The sequence below is a fragment of the Eleutherodactylus coqui genome, chromosome 10 (genome assembly GCF_035609145.1).
Source record: "Eleutherodactylus coqui strain aEleCoq1 chromosome 10, aEleCoq1.hap1, whole genome shotgun sequence".
Taxonomy (NCBI): Eukaryota; Metazoa; Chordata; class Amphibia; order Anura; family Eleutherodactylidae; genus Eleutherodactylus; species Eleutherodactylus coqui.
In genome coordinates, this window is record NC_089846.1 from 101,206,200 (window position 1) to 101,230,776 (window position 24,577).

The following is a 24,577-nucleotide window of genomic DNA, read 5'->3' on the forward strand; positions in this document are numbered from 1 at the left end:
AACTGCAGCAATTACATCTTAGGAACAACAATGTAACCGGCTCAGTCTACAAGGATGGTATATATATATACAAATCTGTCTTTTGTGGCTGTTGCATTAATGGTTTATGTCACTGACTATATAGCAGTGAGACGGTCTGCACATGCAGCACACGCAGCCCGGATCCAGACAGCACACGTGGGAGACGGGGAGGTGCGGCGGCTGCAATGTTAGAGAGCGGTACAGACTGTACAGCTGCACTCATGACAATAACAAGACGTGATTACGTTGGGCTCACAACACAAATACCCACTGATTTGGCGAACATTTATCATGTATCTGCAAGTCATATTGCATAGAGGTATTCTGCAGGAGGTAATATATATTAGACGGCACCGATAACATAAGTGTTACACATTGTATTATACTGTTACACTGGGCTCACACAACTATAAGTTTATTGTGTATTATGCGTGCGATGTACGGTAATTCGCAGGCAATCAAATGCATTGTCTTACGCAGCGCCGTTCACATTCGGGTATAGGGAAAAAATGCTGCATATTCTATTTTGCGGCATATTATGTGCGAGAGAGACCGTTGTGCTCTATGGGCGCATAATCTACGCCGCCCATACGCAATTAAATTGCATATGAATAACGTATATACGCACCACTGCGAAGTGACAGCATGGGAGATTTAAAAAAAAAAGAGGAAGACTGTATGATAGCGTGCGTGAGATACACTGTCAAGCGCAATACAATATCGCTGCCATACGTGGCAATAGTCCGCATTAACCCTTTCCAATCCACTATCTGACCTCTGAAGACATTATGATTTAAGGCTGTACAGCTCCGATGTTGGAAGACGTCCGTCGGAGGTCTCTTACTGTATTCGGGGGGCGCCGGGGGGCGGGGGGAGGCGTAGTGGGGCGGGGGGTAGCAGCAGGGAACAGGGGGGAGCCCTCTCTCTCTCCCTCTCCCCCCCACTCCCCGCTGCAACCCCCCACTCGCCCCCCGAATCTTTTCGCCCGACTATGGAAGTACTCGAAAATCGCGGTGCTCGGGTGAAAAAGGGGCGTGGCCGAGTAGGCTCACTCATCTCTACTAATTAGCCATTTAAATCAGGACCAGGTGATTGCCCTGCTCCTGTGATCGAGTTGTACCTACATAAAAATGGGCAGGCACACATGCAAAATACACTCTTTCACTGCACAAAAAAAAGTGCGCAGGAGTGAACGTATTGCAAAACACGCTCATCTGTCGAAGTCCTCACTGCGCAAATACGTTGCGCTGGAACGAGCATTTTTGTGCTTACGCCCGTGTGAAGGAGCCCTAAGTGTCCCTTCTTTCACCCGGAATAACCCTGTACGAGCGCAGTCACATAGGAACATTAGTCACACATAACTGCGTTGTTAAAAAGAGTGTTCATTTGTGTGGAAGAACATGAAAATAAACACATTATTACTCATCCCATCCATCTGTGGGCCTTCAGACATGCGTTTGACTGCTTCTGCTGAGAGACACCATAATCTGAAGCCTGCAGTCTCGTTCACGTTTGATAAAAGCATTCTTTATTTAATGTCATTCGCGTCTGGTTTTGGCAGCCTTGAGGATGCAATAATGGCCGGCGCAAGTGAATAGAAAAATTCCAGGTTTTCTTTAAGAAATTCCAGTAGAGATGTGAGATGATGAAATCTATCAGAATGAGAAGGTTTACAAAGACATTTCTAGTACTCTGGGGCTCCATCCAATTACAGTCAGATCCATTATCTTTATATGAAAAAGATTTAGTAGTATGGTGATTCATTCCAAGAGGGGCAGACCTGCCAAAAATGTGCCACCGGCAGAGTGAGAACGAATCCTTTATGACACAAGGCATGTCAAAACCACATGCAAGAAAAACAGGTCATTATTCCTAGCTAAGAGCGGCTTCACGGGTCACAGAGAAGGGAGAAATTGGAGTTTGTGTGAGAGAAACAAGGTGGGAGCCACTTACACGGGGCAACATAATAGTAATAAAAGCAATTAGGGGGTGAAAGTGGTGTTATTTCTGGGAGAAGGCAGAACTATTTTCTATTCTCATGCAGTCATTAACATTTTCTGCTGCTAATTAGAGATGAGCGAACCTACTCGTGTCGAATAATTACTCGATCGAGCACCGCGATTTTCGAGTACTTCAGTACTCGGGTGAAAAGATTCGGGGGGCGCTGGGGGGCGGGGGGAGGCATGGCGGCACGGGGAGTAGCAGCTTGGAACAGTCTGGAGCCCTCTCTCTCTCTCCCTGTCCCCCCCACTCCCCGCTGCAACCCCCCACTCACCCACGGCGCCCCCCGAATCTTTTCGCCCGAGTACGGAAGTACTCGAAAATCGCGGTACTCGGGCGAAAAAGGGGCGTGGCCAAGTAGGCTCGCTCATCTCTATTGCTAATCAGTTCCAAGCAATAGAAATCTGCTCTATCAATCAGGACACTAAGGCCTCGTTCACTCGAACATCATTTCAGTGCTCCGATAGAGCAGTGCTCCATCAGAGCGTTGAATCGTATGAACGAAGAATAGCCACGTCCAAGTCATGGCTATTTTTCACAATTTTCACACTGCTGGCTGCAGCCCTGAAATGAAGGGAGTCTCCTCAGGGATTCCCTTCATCCCCACGGCGGGGGAATTCCTTCATCCCCATGGTGTGGGAATCCCTTCATCTCCATGGTGGGAGACTCCCTTTATAACCATGGTGGAGGACCCCCTTCACCCCTGAGGCGGGGGAATCCCTTCATCCTGGTGGGAATTTCCTTCATTTGTTCTGGCAGCCAGAAATGGGAGGGGGAGGGAGTTTAACACTGCAAGGATAAAGGGAATCCCTGCGGGGACTCCCTTCATCCCTGTGGGGATGTTAAATTCTCTCACCCTCCCTTTGCCGGCCATCTTTCATAGACTCTCATAGGACACTATGGAGCCATCAAAGATAGGCAAAGTCCTATATTTTAACGGAGAGAAATGTCAGCGTAAAAAACTGCGCCTACATCCTATCTTTTCTGCGAGCAGAAGAATAATCGCAGCATGCTCTATTTTCCTGCAGATTTCACAAGTATGAGCTCCATTGATCTCTATGGATGCTTTTGATCCGCAGTGCATACACAATTAGCTTTGTGTTTGGAAGCAGATTTATACACAAGTTGATAGGAGAGCAGATACAAATGGAATAAAGAAAGCAGGAATTTGTGGGCAAACGATGAAGGACGGAGTCTGGGGAGTAGCACCCCCATATACACTGTCTGCAACCTCCACTTGTTCTTCGGGGCTCTTTCTCCACAAGAAGAAGGTTTTGTTGTTTTTTTTTAAATGGTTTATACTACTTCCAAAATAAGTAGTATAAACCAGTCAAGCCTGGAGAGCAGCATCCCGTTCTGAAGGCCCTCAGAACATCTTACCACAAAGCACAAGAGAATGTCATCTGGGCGGTCGCCAGCGCTGGCCCCATTGAAAGCAATAGGAGAACTCCGCGATCCTCTGCCGTGGCTGTGACAGGCGTGTTAGAGGATCCCTACTTCCTCGAAGTGATGTGAGGCTGTTTTCACATGAAAACTTTGCATCCCTGGGGAATTCATGTAGAAGGCAAGGGCGATATTAGGCTGTGGTTCACGGCCCAATATAGCCCTCGCCCAGGTTATGTTAGCCTTAGTGTTGTGCTGATGGCACAAGGCATGAAATAAGTCTAATCGGCAGCTGTAAGCTCTCCAACATTATTGGGAATCATCACCTCTGCTTGTCAGAGTACAACCAATGGAAAAAGGAGACACCAGGGGCGCTACTGCCAGGCATGGCAGACTGAGGCCATAGTCACATGACCGTATGCGTTTATACGTTCGCCTGTACTCGCCATATAATCACGTGAATGAAGAATTGCCACTATTGAGTCCCAATCTTAATTAGCATATTTCATGCTGTTTACTCGGCCGGCTGCGTATCGGCAAAAACATACACAGATGCGAAGAAAACCATTGATCAACAGAAATCCTCAGAATGACTAATAATGCTTAATTAGGGCAAGCTGTCTTCTTTTCCCAGCGGTGTACGTCGGGTAACTCCCACCCCCTCCCTTTTGTTCCAGCTTCCATAGAAGTCTATGGGAGCTTCCGGTGTATTTCAGCAAAAGATAGGGCAAGGCCTATCATTTGATGCGGCGTATGAAATCGGCAATTAAAAACGGTCATGTATGTGCTATTTTTTCCAGCGTAATTTTTTTTTGATGCGCCCAAAAAAGGTTCATATGCATGCATCGCATGGTCGCGGTTCTTGGATGCTTTTTTTACATGACTAAATGCCTGCGTAAATGTGGTCATGTGAATAAGGCCTGAAAGGGAGTAGTTGAGGAAAAGCTTTATTCAAGGTCATACGTTTCAGCGCAGCAATGGTGCCTTCATCAGACCAGATAGAAATCAGTGTAAAAACAAGACATTTAGAGATAAATAGGGCACTAAAAGTTTTGTATTAGTGACTAAAGTCAGTGAAAACATGAAAACATTGCATAATCAGATTTCTACTGTTGTACTCTTACCCCCAAGTTGTCACAATACATGGAGACTTGAACACATAAATACTTCAGCGTTGCAGGAGGTCATTTATAAAAACTGGCAGCCAAGAGTTTGGATTAACTCTTTCCGATCCAATTTGTATTCTGGTTTTCCTTGGGGGCTTACTCTTTTTCTGCCATTACACAACAGCGCTATATGCTCGCTAAAGCCAGTACTGCATGAGGTGACACGTTGGATAGACTCCGACAGCAGAGAGGCTGGCAATATACAGTAAGAGAACCCCGACAGACGTCTTCCAACATTGGAGCTGTACAGCCTTAAATCATAATGTCTTCAAACGTCAGACAGTGGATTGGAAAGGGTTAAAAGTGGAGACAACATTTAAGCAGACCTGACATACTAGAGATATATATATACTGATAGTGTCGTGCTTTACTGCTGCTCCTTACTGCAGTGTTTTATGTTATATTGCCTGCATAGCTGCCTAGGGGGCGCACTGGGCAATAATGGCTTTCCACTGTATACTAGATTGCATGAAGGGGCTGTGCCAGGAGCGTAACTAAAGGCTCAGCGGCCCAGATGCAAAAATTGAGCTAGGGCCCCCCCCCCTCTATCTGTATCTGTACCCGTACCCATACCTAAACCCTGCTGCACAGAGGCATAACTTGAAGCTTCTGGGCGCCAATGTAAAAACCTGTAACAGGGCCCCCAACTATAATGCTTTATTCATAGTACTGGGCTCCGTATATGAAGAAGAGAGGCTTTATGGGCCCCCTAAGGCGACTGGGCCCGGGTGCAACCGCATCCCCTGCATCCTCTATAGTTATGCCCCTGGGCTATGCTAACAATTACCTTGCTTTAAAGGGGGAATTTAAGGTCCCCACCAATCACCTGTTGGTCAACAGAATAGAAAACATCAATAGAAAACATGTTAAGAAGTCCCTAATATCCATTTAAAAATTATCACTTGATTGTGAGCCACCATGGACTTCTGGTTAGCTATCTCTATAGGGCCACAGCAACAAAGTGTGGAGCAGTCAGTGCTCTCTACCTATATGGCTTTATTAATTTCGTAGAAACTGGGTGGCAGAACTATTTTTGAGTGTACTATCAGGGGTAGGGGTGCAGTGATAGCAGTCACTAAGGGGCCCTGGAGCCTTAGGGGGCCCAAAGGCCACTCTACCATATGAGAAAACATCATATTATAAATGGCACATGGATGGTTGGGAGCCATGCTACAGATTTTGCATTGGGGCCCCCTACATTTAGCCTCTGCCTAATCTTTTAACCCTTTCCAATCCACTGTCTGAAGTCATTCTGATTGAAGGCTGTACAGCTCCGATGTCAGAAGACATCCGGCAGGGTATTCTTACTGTATATTACTGGCCGCTCTGTTGTCGGGGGCCTCTCCAGCATGTCCCATACCGCAGTACTGGCTCTAGCCAGCAGATGGCACCATTGTATAATGTCAGAAAGAGAAAGCCCCCTAGGAAACCCTGAATCCCAAATTAGATTGCAAAGGGTTAAGATTCTAGCAATGTCCCTGCCTGCTAGTGTTGCATCGATGGGCTTCCTAAGAGACTCAACAATGAAGAGGAAAGTTTTGGAGGAAGCCCCGATGCTGAACTTTTGCATCTGGGTCCCTGAGCCTTTATATTTGGGGGACTATGGGGAACTATGAAGTCCGTGACTATTCAATATGCTTTTTTATCCTTACTTCTCCTTCCTCACAGAAAGGCTGGGGCTCATATTTCTGCAAGACTTATGTGTCTCGCAACGCACAAATCACGCACGATTTTCTTGCCCGCATGAAGTTGACCTAAGTGTATGAGAACAACTGAACGGTCGGTATTTAAACTTAAAGGGAACGAGTCAATGGTGATTTATTGTTCGTTGTTCAGTCGTTGGCGCGCGTTTAGACTGAACGATTATTGTTCTCTTCCGCTCATTTGAATTTTTTTTTAACTATAATCGTTCCATCTAAAAGCACCCTTAGGGTAGCCTGGACTTGATGGCACTTTTTGGCGGCTCCAGACTAAAAATATACTGACTCTATGTGAGCACTAATGGGTGATGGTGGTCCGCTGGCCGGGCATGGTTTCAGTACCTACAAATATGCACATATATACAATATCCCAGTTCTAAAAACTTTGTATGTCACCCACACCACTGACAAAAGAGATCTCACAAGGCCCTTTTAGACGGGACGACTGTCGGGCAAACGATGCCCTACACTCATCCCCACCCATACTTGCTCTCGTGCTGCTGCATGGGAGCTAGTATCGCTGGCTCACAGCGGGGAGGCTGCAGGCGATTTCTCTCCTCGCTCCCCCTCCCCTCTCCATTGACTTAACATAGCGGCCATTCAATACTGAACGGCAGCTATTTACACTGAACGAGGAGCGATCTCCTCATCGTCCTTGGTTTATGATGCATATTGAAACATGTAAACTCATTCCTATATGTGCCTTGTAGTTCTTCAATAAAATACTTTTGAACCATAATAGCACCCTTAGGGTCGTGCAGATGAGCCCCTTACTGTACTTTTCCCCTTCACATAGGAGGAGAACACACCATGCCATGTTTGAAAAGGCGGTGCAGCCTAATTGGACCCAGGTGTAATCGATCTTCCCCACGAAATTGTGTCATTCATTGTGCGATTTAGTGCAGACCCCCATAGACTCCTATTGAGCTTTGCGTGCACAAATGAGGCTTAAGACGAGCATATGTGCAATATGCCCACGTCACTGCAACGTGAACTAGGTAGACTTGCACGTGTATAGACGCATAAGGACTTCGACAAACGTATGCGCAAATGAACTCGCCACAACGGAGCATATTTGCACATGAACAAGGGCTGTCCACAGGGTCACACCCTTCCACTTGCTTTTATTTAACCTGCTGGAGACTCCCCTAACAGCTTTCTATGTAACATGAAGAAAGATAGGGCGGGTCCTGTCTTTTCTCCTGCGCAATTCGTCACATTTTGCAGGAGTGAGTTTATCTGTTTGAGCCCTAAGGCTGGATTCCCACGAATGTATATCGGCTCGGTTTTCACGCCTAATTCGCGGAAACCTAGCCCCGCCCCGTCCCGCCTCCTTTCATTGCAACTAGTGCAGAGGGGCGGAGAGGAGGCAGAGAGGGGGCGGAAGCTCAGTTCCTGCTCCTGGCTCTTCCATCCTCCCCCCCCCCTGCAGATGAGGACGACGTATATCGGCTCGGCGTGAAAACCGAGCCGATATACGTTTGTGTGAATCCAACCCACTACTGTACTTTTTACACACGTAGGGCCTGTTCACATGCGCCTGACACCCGCCCGCCCTGACTTAAGAAGCTATTTAGCCTAATAAGCTCCAGATGTCTTCTCCTTTGCATGGAATTGCACAGCGTATTCCACACGTTTTCACGTTTTGTGAGTACATTTGCTCACCTCCCATAGACTTCTATGGGTCCTTTGGTGTGCAAATATGCAAAAAAATAGAGCAACTTCCTTTTTTTTTTTTGAGCGCACGTGAAATGTGCCTACAAAAGAAGAAAACGAGAACAAACCCATTGAAATCAAAGGATTCTATCCTCTGTATTTTAGCATGTGGCGCCATGTTGCCGCCGGTCCTATTAAAACCAATGGGCACTGCGATGCGATATCACACAGCAAGATGGGACATGCAGCGATTTGATTCCCACATCGCATCGCGGTGCAATGCAGGAAAACATCACTCATGCATATGACCCATTGAAAAGAATAGGGTTCATATTTGTGCGTCTCGCAACGCACCAATCTGGCGCGCTTTTCTCGCCCGTGTGAAGGCAGCGTAATACTTCATGCATTGGAGTATAAATAATGTATCTCAGTGTTCTGTAGAGGAGAGAACCTGTTCCTAAACATGTTAATCCCTCCGCAGGTATTAAGCCGCTGATTAATCTGTACGATTTATTACTAGAGGAGTAAACAGAAAAGTTAGTTTTTAAACATTCCTGTTATCATTTTGCCTGGGGCAGTTCTGCGTATGTTGTTTACCGTAAGGCCACTCTCACACACCGCTTTTTACCGCAATTAGTGCGGCGTCCCGAGCAGCGTGCTAACAACGCTCCCATTGATTTTAATGGGGCTTCTCAGACCTGCGCTCAAACGCCGTCTGTACTATTGTTCAGCATTTTTGCGTCTTTTAACGCACCCCATCACAAAGTGTTGACAAACTCTGTGACATGCGTTCAAAAAAAGTCGTCAAAATCGTAGTAAAATGCCGCGGTTCCAAGCGACGTTTTACAGAACGCATGTGTGAGAGTGGCCAACCGAGGCTCAATCCATTTTACACACTGATCTGCACGTCATTGTAATCTACTCCTTTATGAAGATGCAGTATATTAACAATGACTAGGTATTGGCTCATACAGTAGTTTTCTGTTTCTCCGCTGTGATTGAATAGGCTATTGTATAAATCGGTTTTTATTCTGCAAGTGTCAGCTGACCTCTAATTGGTAAATGTCTCTATTCTTTAGTTCACTGGTACTAGCTGTTCATTGAATAGTTTGTAATTATATATGTGTACTACTTCCTTTCATTCTCGGTATATTAGTGATTCCCCTTTTTCATGTATATGATGAGACAATGGAGCATTGTGGAATATACTCAGGAAAGGGACTATAGGGGTGTTGCGGTGCATCAGCCGCAGTCAGGAAGTGGAGAGGGGCTGGCGTCACGACATGATCGCACGTTCGATGGATGCCCCTTGTCATTTGGTGCTTGGTGCTAATGAATGCCTTTCTCCTCTTAGTACAGAGGTTCTCTTAGGAGTCATCTTTTAAAAAATCCCTCTGTGTTTCTTGTCATTGTAGACGTTCCCTTAGATGTTATCTATTGGCAGTCCCTCAGTGTTTAATATTCCCTTCTGCTCTTCCCTGCTACAATATCTCCTGTAGTATATACAGTGATTCCACGAAAATAAGACCATGTCTTAAATTAATTTTTGCCCCTAAAGAGGCATGGGGTCTTATTTTTAGGGGATGTCTTATTAATACTTACCTAGCAGGCGCGATCGGGGTCCGTCCCCTTGGTCTCCGAAGTTCTGTAGCTACGCCGGTCATCCTACACTCTTCGGACGCCGACAGAACATCACTTCCTGGTTGTGGCATTCATAAATCCCGCCTCCAGGAAGCAAGGGCTCTGATTGGCCAGTGAGTGCTGTTCTCAGCCAATGAATGCAGCGCTCGCTGAACCTACATGACAGCTGTGATTGGCTGAGAGCAGCGCTGCTCTCAGCCAATCACACTTGAACCAACGTGATGGTTAGGGAGAGCGTTTCCACTCCCATATTGTCTTTTTCCTCATGTTGGTGTCTTAATTCACATATATGTTGGTCCATTGCGGTTATTAATAACGATAAGGCTTGATGTGTTGCACAAATATAACATAATAACCAACCTTAACATCTCTTTAGAAGAGTCTCCAAAATGGGTTTAAAATGAATCCTGTTGAGAGGTTGGCAAGTCAACTCCAGGTTCTCTCTCAAAGTTGCAGAAATTGCCATAAGAGAGACTGTGATAGAGCCTTAGGTGGATTTGCCTGATTGCTTCTCTGGCAATAGGCAGGATTTTGTCCATGAGTCCTGTAGACTACATTTCAGATTGCATCCCTCTTCCTCAGGTACTGGATCCCAAAAGGTCAAGATCATAATCTCTCTTTTTGCAGGCGAACCCCAGGCATCGACTTTCTCATTACCACCAAGACAGCATTGTTAACCCTTTCCAATCAAATTTGTATTGTGGTTTTCCTAGTGGGCTTACTCTTTTTCTGCCATTATACCACGGCGCTATCTGTTGGCTAAAGCCAGTACTGCATGAGGGGACACGTTGGATAGGCTCAAACAGCAGAGAGGCTGGCAATATACAGTAAGAGAACCCCGACGGACGCCTTCCAACATCGGGGCTGTACGGCCCTAAATCATAATGTCTTCAGACGTCAGACAGTGGATTGGAAAGGGTTAAAAACCAAGAGGGGCATACTGAACATTGTAGCGTGATTTGCATAGCTACAGTGCCACCAAGCAGCGACTTTTTAGTCCAATTTTTTTTCCAGAAATGGTGCGCACATGGCTGTTGTCTAAATTTTGTTTCCTTTGGTGCAGCAGGGGTCTCGGAGTTTGGGGAAGTTTAATTTCATGAACCCTGTATATAGTTATGTGAGTTCTTGTTCTATTAGTGGTAAAGCCAAATGTCCTTGGAATCTTCCTGCTGGAAAGTTGCTGCTTCTGTCGATCCCTGAGAAGCCATGGACCCACCTGTCCATTAATTTTTTTGCACTGACTTGACTGCCTCGGTGGCTAACACTGTTATTTGGGTAGTAGTGGACCAATTTAGTAAAATGTCCTTTGCCCAGTCTTCCCAATGTGAAGACTATGTCAAACTTGTTTATAAAGTAACTCATTTTGTCAGGTAGCTTGGGTTGCGATCTCACATTGTCTCAGACTGTGAAGTTCAGTTTGTGTCCAAATTCTGGCACTCCCTACACCGTCAGTTAGGGATCCAGTTGTTTTTTTCATCCATATATAACTCGGAAACCAATAGTCAGATGGAAAGATGTATCCAGAGTCTTGAATGGTATTTGCAGTGCTTTGTCGGTGACAGTCTGGAAGATTGGTCATGGTTTTAGGCTCTAGCAAAGTTTGCCCTGCATAATAGATCTTTGGAGTTCGCTGGTACAATATTTGTGTTTGTGTATGTTTTGATATTTTGAGGGGTCTAACTTTTAAAATCGTAAATGTCTTTCATAAATCTTTAATTAAGAAATATGAGAGTTCCGTTAATGGGAAATCTCCACCTCCTCTAGTTATGAAAAATGATAGACTGCCTTTAAAACGGAAAACTAATTATTGATTCATGTCGCTTCAGGAACGTACTTCAACATTTGGTGAATTGGCGGGGGTTGCAGTCCAGAGGAGAGGATGCGGGTCCCAGCTAGTGATGTTAATGCAGATCATTTGGTTGACAGACTTCACAAACTCAAAGATAAAATAGGTTGGCACTACCCAATGGAAATATATCTCAATAGAAATGTATAGGTGCTCGTTACACCAGGGCTGCAACATACAGTGGAAGCAGAAACCAAAAATGGCAACAGTTCTTGGTATATAATTTGATCAAATTACATTGGCCCATCTACCAACGTCCAGGTGACCAAGCTCAGATGGGTCCTAACTAGAGATGAGCGAGCGTACTCGGATAAGCACTACTCGCTCGAGTAATTTGCTTTATCCAAGTATCGCTGTGCTCGGGTCTGAAGATTCGGGGGCCGGCACGGAGCGGGGAGCTGCACAGGAGAGCGGGGAGGAACGGAGGTAAGATCTCTCTCTCCCTCTCTCCCGCCCGCTCTCCCCTGCTCCCCGCTGCGACTCACCTGTCAGCCGCAGCGGCACCCGAATCTTCAGACCCGAGCACAGCGATACTCGGATAAAGCACATTACTCGAGCGAGTAGTGCTTTTCCGAGTACGCTCGCTCATCTCTAGTCCTAACGCTAATACCAGGTGGTAAATCTCAACGTGGGAAAGTTGGGTTCCTACCTATGCTCCTCTCTTGGGGCTAAGCCTACAAATAAAATCAGGATAGGTAGGATATCATTTAGATGTTCCAGTAGGAGGGATAGAAGGTGAATGGGTGGCAGGCATGCACGACCAAGATGGGCCAATGTAATTTGATCAAATTATATACCAAGAACCATGCAATATTTAATGTGGTTAGAGTATTGATATAGATATGTATACCTCTGATAGTAAATATATTATGAGTGCTGTTGCTATTTTTGGTTTCTGCTTCTACTGTATGTTGCAGCCATGGTTTAACAAGCACCTATACATTTCTATTTAGATATATATCCATTGGGTAGTGCCGACCTATTTTATCTTTTTTTTTTTTGTACCAATATTGTGAAGTTTTTCTGCCTTCACCCAGTCGTGCACACCTGCCGCCCATTTACCTTCTGTCCCTCCTACTGGAGCATATGAATGGTATCCTACCTTCCCTGGTGTCTTAATCGATGTGCATATATTGGCCCATTGTGGACCTTAACCGTGTCAAGGTTTCGTGTGTTTGTGACATCCGTGAGCATCTCCATACTTGTGCCCTGCACTAATGTAACAAGGGGCTGTAGAGGTTGCAGTCACATCTGAGGGCCCCCAGTGACCACTTTAGGCCTCATTCACACAGGTGTATGCAATCTGGGTCCATAAAAAACGCACAGTTTTCACTGCATGTGTGTGTGTATTTTTTGTGTGAATGCCCGGTTTTTCATCCTATTGAGAATTCACTATGTTTTTCAGGTGCAAAAATAACGCAAGACCAAATTGATGTCCCATTCCTTCATCTCTGCCAACATGCATAAAAACTTAGTAAATACACATATAACATCTATTTTCATTGCGTTTTTTTAGGGGCCTTCTACACTGGAAGGAATTGTCGGCAGCGCATCTACGAATTTTGGCAATTAGTGCAGATTTGTTGCCATTTTTGAACTACGGAATGCATTCCATGGAACGTCTTGTGGAATTTCTCATGTATTTTTCTGCAGACTTTAATTGCAGAATTGCATCTTTACTTGCATCCTTACTTTCGTAGCAGAAAACGTTTCCGTGTAGAATTTAATCTTGTTGTTTTGAAGTAAAGTCGAGAGGATTTTAACAAATGCGGAATTCAAGCCCCATAAGGGTCATATTGTGACACAGAAGTGTCCATGCGGACTAATTCCATCCCGTATGAAAGGTCCCGTACACTGCTGTAGACTTTCATGGGTGATTCTGGTCCATGATACAAACCGCAATAGAACATATGCAGTGTCCCGTAGGGTGACCACGGACACATGGCATGCGCTGAGGAGCTGGAACGGCAAAATGCTGGCTTGTCACAGCGGCACTTACCACGCTCCCTCCTGGAGGGACGCACATAGCCAAGGCCAGGGCAACGCTGGGCCTTTTCCGGACACCCCTTTGATAGGGATACCCAATAGATGGTTGAACAGGGATTGCTGTTGTCACGGGTGACGCCACCATTCCAGTATTCACCGGTACGAACATCGGCGGAGAATAAATGAGCTACAGACAGGAATATAGTACCTCAAGTCCCTGGGAACGGTCAGGGCCTGGAATAACTTTACTGGGTAACAACTTTAACAATACAAGGCAAAAATAGACAGTGTTCCAAGTGCAGGTAGAGTTATGGATATATACAAACTGACTTGGAGATGAGTACCTCCACACAGCGATCCCAGACTTCAGGACACTTAAGCGTGAACAATTGAGGGAAAGAACAAGTACCTCTGCACTGGGCCTTGAGAAAGTCTTACTCACTAGTTGCTCACTCTCTCTCTTGGGGGCTCACTCCATCTTCATCACAGAAACAAGCACCCCTCTCCAACTTCAACACATGAGGGCTGAAGGTGCCCCCATATGCCTCTGTGCTTTAATCTCTCAGCTCCAGAAGATGGACTCTCTGAACTCTGAACTAGAGATGAGCGAGCGTACTTGTTAAGGCAAATTACTTGAGCGAGTATCGCCATTTTCGAGTACATGCCTGCTCGTCCGAAAAGATTCGGGGGCTGGCGGGGATGAACGGTGAGTTGTGGGAGTGAGCAGGGGGAGCAGGGAGGAGAGAGGGATCTCCCCCCTCCCCATCCCCCCCCCCCCCCCCACCGGCCCCCGAATCTTTTCGGGCAAGCAGGCATGTACTCAAAAACGAGTAATTTGCCTTAACGAGTACGCTCGCTCATCTCTACTCTGAACTCCTTTCTCGCTCTCAAGCACTCACATTTATAGCCTCTCTCATACCACGTGACAGGACATAAATCGATCCATTTACAGACAGTCAGCTCACACTTTGCAGACATTAACCTCTCATTTTCTGCAGCTGTGCAATACACATAACAGAATGACAAGACAGTTTTGCGCAGAGCATCAACACAAGACGTACATGTATGACATTATGGAGGGGGCCAGGAAAGCATGTACTGGGCCACTACACATGCTGCAATATATTTGACACGTGTAAAAAAAAAAAAACAACCGCACTCCTGAATACACCATTTAACGCAATGTAAAAAAAATATGGCCGGAATACGGACAGAGGAGACAGAAATTAAAATAATGCAGAAAACAGTAAGACAAAGGAGAAATAAGAGAAAATATGCACAAATGTAAAAAAGAAATCCTAAAACTGCTGCATACTGCGGCTTGGCTCCCCTCTGGATGGATACGACTCGCATAGAGCTTGTGGTGCAAACATTTGTTCGCGCTCATACATTCCTAATGTTCCTAAAGTTTTCCGTGCGGCACCAGATGACTGATACATCTATATAAAATATTTTAATGTAAACCATCTGATTAGTTAAAGAGTTTCTCCTTCCTCCAGGGACACTCCTGACTGTACCATGCAGGATGGAGCTTTAGTCCTGGCACAATGACACTATATAACCGCGTATATGAGCTTCCTGCAGTTATAGCGCTCCCTGACTGATGTACAGTAACAAAGCCTCTCATTATTGGCCAACTTTTTGGAAGAACCCCTTCACACGAGCATATGCACATGAACGATGCACCTTTGTGTGTATTTTGGCGCATATTACTGTACTTTGTGCGCTCACTGGGCCAGCTCACATGGTCGGGGGACACACACCCTCAGGGCGGTCACAGACGTCTGGATTTTAATTGTGGATTCCGCGCTGACGATCTGCGGTACAACGTGGGCATTGAAAGGCATGCATTTTAACATTTTCCTGCACACTCGCGGGTACGAAATGTGTATTCTGCGAGTGGAATAAAAATCACAGCATGCTCTATTTTACCACGGATTTTACGTGGACGGTCTCCTGTGATGTCAATGGAGGCGTGTGACCCGCAGCTCATACGCAATTAACATTGTATATGGGCTGCGGATACCTGGTCATCGCTAAGCGATGGTGCCGGAGATACAAACAAACAAAAACCTGTACTGCACACGACCGCCTGCGAGCCTCCGCGGTCATCCGCAGTACAGTTTAATGAAGTAGGCAGGTTCGCCGGCCGGGCTCACAGCTGGAATCCACTGCGGACCTTTCGCATGTTGAATTCAACCCCACCATGATTTTAACCCTTTCCCATCCAATTTGTATCCTGGTTTTCCTAGGGGGCTTACTCTTTTTCTGCCGTTATACAACGGCACTATATGCTGGCTAAAGCCGATACTGCATGAGGTGACACGTTCGATAGGCTCCGACAGCAGAGGGGCTGGCAATACACAGTAAGAGAACTTCGACGGACGTTTTCCAACGTCGGAGCTGTACAGCTTTAAATCATAATGTCTTCAGAGGACAGACAGTGGATTGGAAAGGGTTATAGGCTACTTAGCTTAATGAGTTCTTTTTTGAAATTGCGCAGCGTATAGCTCATTATCTTCAATAGACTTCTGTGTGGACCTTTGGCACGCAAATGTACAAAAATAGAGCATGCTGCAATTTTATTTTTTCGCATGCGTGAAATGTATGTACAAAAAAGAGTAATTAGAATGGACCCATTGAAATCAATTGGTTCTATTCTCCAAATTCTGTGCGCGCAAATGCGGTCCTCTGAAGGAGCCGTAATACCTACTGATACTATGATCCTTCAGTAAATACTAGTGGAGGAAAGGGATATAATGGGCGCTATTGGTATTTCGTTTGCATCAATCAGGCAAAAGCCATACAAAGATCCCGCATTTATAAATTGAAGCAGACCTTGATAGCACTGATAGCCCCTTTTAGTAGTTCACTTTTCATCTGCTTTAAATGTATTTTGCATGCAAACCAGGATTAAAACCACATGACAAGCAGAATATACAACCTCTACAAGACGGAATTGCATCATAGTAGCCAGTTCTCAATTCATGTAAGTTTCATGGAATCTGTCTACCATCCCGCAATAATGGCAGCAGCTAGGAAAGTGTTCTGTGCAAGACACTTGTGGGTTCTACAAGAATGTGTATGCTAAAAAGTAGTAGCTTAGCTCTACGGGGCGGTGCAGAGGTTATAGTTGCACCAGATGTCTGAGGGGCCTGAAATAATTGGGATGTTGAATTCTTATGTATCAACCAATGAATTCCAGGCCGTATGATGTTTTGTTGAATTGATTGGCACCAGAAGTAAGTGAAATGTAAAATACATGGACCTGCTCAGTCTCCTGAAAAACCGTAAAGTTGAAGAAAGGGATTTTTAAAATTAACACTTTTTTTTTAGAAACCACATGGAATGGTATACTCATCGGCAAACAATCCCTCCCCTAGAAGTTGTCAGAGGGCATGAAACTTTCTCTGTGTGAATGTTGATATAAGTGAGTGATTACAATATCAGAGCAAAAGGAGAATTTATTGTGGAGAACTGACCCCTTTTAGGGAGGCTCTAGTACCCTGCTGTATCACATCTAGCTTAGATACAAGATGTGATACAGATGGGCATGGAGGCTCTAGTACCCGGCTGTACCACCTCTAGTTTGGATACAAGATGTGATATGGGTGGGCATAGAGGCTCTAGTACCCTGTTGTATCACCTCTAGCTTGGACACAAGATGTGATACAGGTGGGCACAGAGGCTCCAGTACCCTGTTGTATCACCTTTGCTTGGACACAAGATGTTATACGGGTGGGCACAGAGGCTCTAGTACTCTGTTGGGCTAGCTCTATCTTGGATGCAAGATATGATACAGGTAGGTATGGTGGCTCTAGTACCCTGTTGGGCCGGCTCTAGCTTGCATACAAGAAGTTATACAGATGGGCATGGAGGCTCTAGTACCCTGTTGTACCTCTTCTAGCTTGGACACAAGATGTGATACGGGTGGGCATGGAGGCTCTAGTACCTTGTTGTATTGCCTCTAGCTTGGATACAGGATGTGATATGGGCAGGCATGGAGGCTCTAGTACCCTGTTGGACTGTCTCTAGCATGGATACCAGATGTGATACAGGTGGGTGTGGAGGCATACAGGTTCCGTATGGTATGCTGTGGCATATCACTCCACATTTGCTGTAATTGAGCCTCTAGATGGTGCAAACCCGTAGACTGTTGAAGCTGGCATCCCAGATGGTCACATACATGTTCTATTGGCAATAAATCTGGCAACCGGGCAGCACAGAAGTGTGACAATGTTGTGGGGGCTTCCTGTGATACCTTTTTGTGTGTAACCAAGGATTATCCTGCTGGAAGCCACCATGAAAGGAACATATGTGGCTGCAGGATGTGGCTGAGCTGTCATTGTCCCTCTTCCCACTACTAGGGGTGACCGATTGTCATATGTGATGTCCTTCCATACATCACACCAGCAGGGGACAGTGTTACACTCCACAGCAGAGGCAGGATTGAGGTGCTCACTCCGAGGTCTCCAGACACGAACATGGCCATTATCAGTGCCCCAACTAAACCTGGATTCGTCGCTGAAGACAACCTGGTTCCACTCCATAACAGTCCAGTTTCATCAATCACGACAGTGAGTGTCAAAGGCAACACACGTAATGGATGCATGAAACCAAATAACCTTCAGCTAAGCGCCTGAAAATGGCTCCGAGAGACACAGGGATGTAATGATGGTGAAGTGTCCTGGAATAACATCCTGGTCCCCTCCATAAATGTCATACATGTCTGTCCTATATGGATGCACTGTGCAAAGCTGTCATGTCATTTTCTGTATGCGTGTTGCCCAGCTGCAGCGTCTGAGGGGTTAACCCCCATAAAATCATTGCCTGTCAGCTCTGTCTGCTGAATGTATCTATTCTACTGTGTCATGTGCTACAAGTGAGGTGATAAAAGTGAGTGCCTGAGGGCGGGAAAGGGGTCTTCTGCAATCTGTGTTAGAGTAGGGTTCCATCTTGCCTACTGTAGAGTGCTAACGCAGAGCCGCATGGAAGCACGTTTAGCTTCCATGTCAGTGAAGATGGAGGAAGAAGAGCGACTACCCGTAGTTTCTGGAGAATGGATGTGAGAGGAGTGAGTCCCTTCCAGAGAGAGAGCCCACAACCCAGTTTACTGAAAGCAGGTACTCATTCACATCACAGGCGTCTTTTTCCTGTGTGGCTGTCAGTCAATAGGATCACCCTACAGAGGTACTTAATTGTGACACCCACGCGAATTCTGTGCGGGGTGCATCTAGGCTAAGCTGTCTTCTTGAATTATTTTGTCTGCCAGAGTGTTTGTGGAGTAACCCTTACCCTTTTCCTCCTCCGGAGTGTTTCCAATTTCCAGGAGTGGTGACATATAGATAACGTGGACCATAGGGCCATATCGTTCCTGTGTATCCTCCCTACCTCTGAGCCCTAGCCTGCATTTTCTGCAAGTGAATGATTCGGAGGGGTCGGGATTCGGAAGGGTGACACTCAGCTCCGGCATTACTGCAGCCATGAAGCTTCCACCAGACACTCTTCCCGCCGATGCTGGACCGGAGGGCTGACTCTCAGGCACCAGTCAGGATGCGGAGGGCTGCAGCCACCAGGAAGCTCCCTCCGGACACTCCTCCTGACTGGTGCCGGACCAGAGGGCTGACACTCCAAGACTGGTCGGGATGCGGAGGACTGACACTCTGGCACCATTTGGCATAAGGAGGAGGGCTGGGAGCCACTTATTAGTACTGAGCAGTACTAGTGTAGTATGTCTCCGCCAATCAGCAGCTTTTGCCAACTTTGGCCATGACCTGGGCGTTACCTGTAGTTGCATGTGAAGACAGCACTCCAGACAGCAGAATAATGTAGTCAACAGACCTTTATTTCAGCTCATGGCATGAGCCTAGCAGAGAGAGAGCTCCCCCCTGTTCCCCACTGCTTCCCCCCGCTCCACCACGCCGCCCCCGGCGCTCCCCGAATCTTTTCGTCCGAGTAGTCAGTTACTCGGAAAAAGCGGTGCTCGAGTGCAAAAACGCCCGAAACGAGTAAGTTCGCTCATCTCTAATAGGAACCCATTAGTACCTTGCAATCACACTGTGCGGTGCCGATGGGTAACAGAAGGATCCTCCTCTCCTTGTTATCTGCTTAAGGGCTTCTACCCACTAACATTTTTTTTTAAACGCTGCAATATCGCTGCATTTTTCTCAATGGGACTTTCTAATGTTAAAATCGCAGCGCACAAATTCACAGGTTTGTACTTTTTTTGCGAATTTTGTGCGATGTGATTTTAACATTAGAAAGTCCCATTGAAAAAAACAGTGATAAAAAAACCACTAGTGGGTAGAAGCCCTAAATGCTGCAGTTGCTATTGTATGTCGCATGTAATGAGTTAAACTGGCAGTATCTTTTGTTTCTCTGCATCTGCCGGTCAGAGCAGGACCCTGGCTGTCAGTAGTCAGCTAAGCCACCGCCTTAAAATAATGTATGTGCAGGTTTAAAGCCTCTTAGTGAGGTCAGTGAAAAGGCGTATTGGCCGTCACTATGGGGTTAACCTTACTGCAACTCACACTGTTATTTTCAGGGGCACCCGTTCCCTGCTTTCACATTCCATTAAAAGAGGCTGCCACCCCTTTAAAAGGTTTTATATTACCCTTATTAACACTGTAGTTAGTGAATGATTTAAACTTCTTTCAACTTTTATTTTTTTAACACTTCTCCAACTTTACTAAGTAGCAAGGAAAAAAAAGTTTTACTGGAGTTTTATTGCACAAGAGGCGACTGGAAAAACATACATTACATAAAAGATACACGCTGCTGCCTAGCATGAAATAACACATCGGGGTCTAATGCTGAGAAAACTACAGACATATTTCTTTCTAAGAACTTTTCCAGGTCTCTCGGAATCCCACCTGATACAAATCAGAAATGGGGGCTCTGGGCGGCTTCAGCTGCTTGTGGGAGTTTATAAAACTGTTTGATACCCTGACACTCTGCGTTATTAATCCATGAAATTGCGATCATATCCTTTTCGCCTTCACACCTCCAAAACGATCCAACATAAATATTGACCTGACCTTTATTGGAATCCCGATCTGTGTGAGTCCCCATGCAACTAATGGATAATTGTGGTCTTTGTATCCTCACCAGGAAAACTGAAAACATATCACACCAGGCGGACATATGTAAAAGCATTCTGCTAACAATTAGGGAGGAAAGCAAGAATCAGCCAGATATGTTTTAAGTAACTACAAACTTAGGATGGGTAGATTGCCTCTATGTTTAACTGTTTGTAGGGTCATTCTCTATTCCTGCTGGATGAAAGCCCATGGATTTTAATAGGAAATATGCTGAATGGGCCTCTGTTGGAGACCCGTGCCCTTTTCACAATTAGAGCCTCCCCGTATGGAAATTAGTCATGTGATCCCGGAGTACAGCATAAAATCAAGGATTTATTTTCCATATATTAGCTTCATTGTGAATCCACATAGGAATAGGAAAATTGAGCGATTTCAAATGAGGCATGGTCATTGGCAAGTCGGGGCAAGAATTACCAAAAATTCCAACTTTGTGGGGTTTTCTAGTACAATGGCATACAGAGAATGGTGTGACGAAGGAAACACATCTAGCGAAAAGGACTCTGTGAACTCGTCAATGAAAGGCGTCAGTAGAGGATGTCAAGAATTCCTTTGATAAACGGGTGGCGCACAGTCAAGCAATTTGAAGGCAAATACAATGCTGCTCTAATTAGTAACATAGTATGTAAGGTCGAAAAAAAGACACATGCCCATGTAGTTCAGCCTATTACTAATCAAAGTCTTTCAATGTACAAGTCGTCGTTTGTTAGCACGGATGGGCTAGAACAGCAGGCAATCACTTTGAGCGCCATTGTATCTAAGAAAACCAAAAAGATGAGACGCCAGGGGGCAAAAAAGAGCAAAAGTTGGGTCACTGAGCAGTGGAGAAACACCGCCTGGTCAGATGGATTCAGATTTCTGTTGCACCGTGCTGATGAGAAGTCAGAATTTGGCACAAGCAGCATGAATCGATGAACCCTTCCTGTCAGATGTCAACAGTTCAGGCTGGTGGAGTAATGATGTGGGGGATGTCTTCTTAACACACCTCGAGTCCTCTGATAGCTTGGGATGGACACTACAATGAATTTCTCTACTCCTGAAAGGTGAAGGAAGTCCAATGTGCTCCTGAGTGTCTCTAATCAAGTGTCCAAGCAGTGTACAGATAGTTGTGAATAGAGATGAGCGAGCATACTCGCTAAGGCAAACAACTCGAGCAAGTAGTGCCTTATACAAGTACCTGCCCGCTCGTCTCTAAAGATTCAGGTGCCGGCGGGGGAAAGCGGTGAGTTGCGGGAGTGAGCAGGGAGGAGCGGGGGGGGGAGAGAGAGAGAGATCTACCCCCTGTTCCTCCCGCTCTCCCCTACCGCCCCCCACCGGCACCCGAATCTTTAGAGACAAGCAGGCAGGTACTCGCATAAGGCACTACTTGCTCGAGTAGTTTGCCTTAGCGAGTACGCTCGCTCATCTCTAGTTGTGAACCTTCCTAACAACAAGCAATATAATTTCTTGATAATCCCTCCATGTTTACAAATCAAATAGAACATTGAGAAAATGTTTGGACAGAATAGTCTGAGGCTTTATAGTCAAACATGCATTAAACTTTGAACTCATTATGTAGGCTCCAATTTCCCCATTCGTCCAAAACATGTCAAGTCAAACAGTCTGGAGCGCTTCGTCGTATCAAACAATCTGCAGGTGGGAACTTGTACTTTGATTGCTGAGGGCTCTGGTGTCAAACATGCTTGTCCGTGTAAAATGATATTGGCTGAAGAGGTTTGGATAAAAATCTGCTGCTCTTCAGTTTAAGTCCTAACATGTCATTAGTGTTAAGAGGGGTGCAGACGGGCGGATTTGACATAGAATTTCTATGCGGACCTTTTGTACGGAAATTCTGCGGCATTTACAGTAGCAACAAAGTGGATATGATTTTGGAAATATCAAGCTGCGGAAATAATCTGCACAAAACCCAAGCGGTAATTGACATGCAGTGTGGAATTTAATTCTGCAGCATGTCAATTTTATTGCCGTTTCCACTGCGGAATTCACCTCTTCTCAAGAAGGGGGTGAATTCAACACAGGAATCTGTGATGAAACCCGCGCCAAATGGTGCGGGTTTGGAGGCAGGCATTCTATGGCTGATCTGCAGCGGGATGTCCATGGGAGCGCAGCCTTAGGGCTTATTCAGACGACCGTATGTTGGCTGGGTTTTCACGCCTGGCCGATATTTGGTGTCCCTCTCTGCAGTGGGAGGAGGCTGGAAGAGCTGGGAGCAGTGCACTGAGCTCCTGCCCCCTCTCCACCCGCTCTTCGCCACCCTCTCCACTATTAGCAATGGGAGGGTGTGGATGCCCCCTCCCATTGCAAATAGTGGCGAGGTGCGGAAGCTCAATGCACTGCTCCCGACTCTTCCAGACTCCTCCCCCTGCAGAGAGGGACACCGTATGTCGGTCAGGCGTGAAAACCCAGCCAATATACAGTCGTCTGAAGCCGCCCTTAGGCCTCCTTCCCACGAACGGATTTCCGCCGCGTAATTCGCGGCGAAAATCCGCTGCGTTGCACGCAGCTATTAGGTTCTATTGAACCTAATAGCTCCATGCTCACGATGCGTAATTCCACCGCGGAATTACGCACCGCGATTTCTCCCGTCCTCACCCGCAGCATGCTCTATTTTCTGCGGGTGAGGACGGGCTGTACGCACTGACGGCTTCCATTGCAGTCAATGGAAGCCGTCCATTCACGCTATCTCCCGCTGTAACCAGCGGGAGATAGCGTGAAAAAACGCTTTCCCGCCCACCGCCGAGCGTCATATGACGCCAAATGACGCGGTCCGGCCGCGTCACGTGACACGGCTGGTGACGCGAGAGCGGTGGGCGGTGACGAGCGGTGACGAGCGGTGACGCGGCGGTGGTGGGCGGGGAAGCGATTTCACGCTATCTCCCGCAGGTAAGTATAGGGGCTCTGGGGGGCGCCGTGACGGGCTTCACAGCGGAATATTACGCTGCGGAGCCCGTCACGCTCGTGGGAAGGAGGCCTTAGAGGGGGACACTGCAGCTTGTTATTACTTGTTCAGGGGGTGAACTCTGCACAGAAATGCATGATAAAACCCGCTTTAAAATTTGCACCAAATGGTACAGGTATGGAGACAGGCTATACGCTACTGATCTGCTGCAGAATGCCCATTTCACTGCCAATCAACCCCATGCGGACCCGACTTATGGCTGGGTTTACACACAGAGTTTTGCAGTGTTTTTGTTGGTGTTTATAACATCGTTTGTTTAGGTAAAAAATGCTGCAATTCGATTTTACGTTAAAGTCTATAGTGCAATATAAAATACACTAAATACAATGTGTTTTTGCTGTGTTTTTGGCATTTTTATCAAGCATTGAAAATTTCTAGAACAAAGCTAGACAGCTCGTTTCATAGGTATTGTGCCACTGATGTTTCGTGGTGCGTTGCCATTAGAAAAAAAGTCCAACATGGTAGTTCAAATATCAAGACACCAGCACTCACTGACTCCATGATTCCCAACCTTATTAGACACACAGGTTTCAGGATAGAACAGCAAATGCACGCGGCTCAGATGAAGCAGTGTTGGCCAGTCTTAGAGTAGCATGAAATGTCTTGGACTACCAGGGACAGTGTGCAATAGTCAGAGGGGCAGTGTGGCTATCTGTGAAGACTGGAGAGGGGCTCAGGAACCAGCAGATCTGCGTCCGAACAGCATTGGGTAATATTGCTTCCAACTTCCGCAGTCCAACTTCAGATTTAGTCCCCTGACCAGTGGGTTACTTTAACCCCTTAAGGACATGGCCTATTTTGGGCTTAAGGACGCACCGATTTTTGGCTGATTTTCATCTCCATTTTTCATAAGCCATAACTTTTTATCTTACCGTCAACACAGCCATATAAGGGCTTGTTTTTTACGTGGCGAACTGTAGTTTTTATTGGTGCCATTTTTGGGTATATAGACTATATTGTAAAACTTTTATTAATTTTTTTATGATAGCAGGAAGAGAAAATGCATCAATTCGGCAATAGATTTTTTTTTACAGCGGTAATCATGCAGCATAAATGACACAATACATTTTTTCTGCGGGTCGGTACGATTACAACGATACCAAAATTCTTTAATATTTTTT

General features: G+C 46.0%; 1 protein-coding gene across 1 annotated transcript in view; it reads left to right on the forward strand.

The window, feature by feature from the left end:
• The first annotated feature begins 18,455 nt into the window (after nt 1-18,455).
• Nucleotides 18,456-24,577, forward strand: part of LOC136579800 (actin-binding protein WASF3-like) — a 147,439-nt gene continuing 141,317 nt past the window's right edge. Inside the window, exon 1 of the mRNA XM_066579855.1 lies at nt 18,456-18,523. Coding sequence (XP_066435952.1) covers nt 18,460-18,523 — 64 coding nt within the window. The 5' untranslated portion in view covers nt 18,456-18,459. The remainder of the gene's footprint in view (nt 18,524-24,577) is intronic.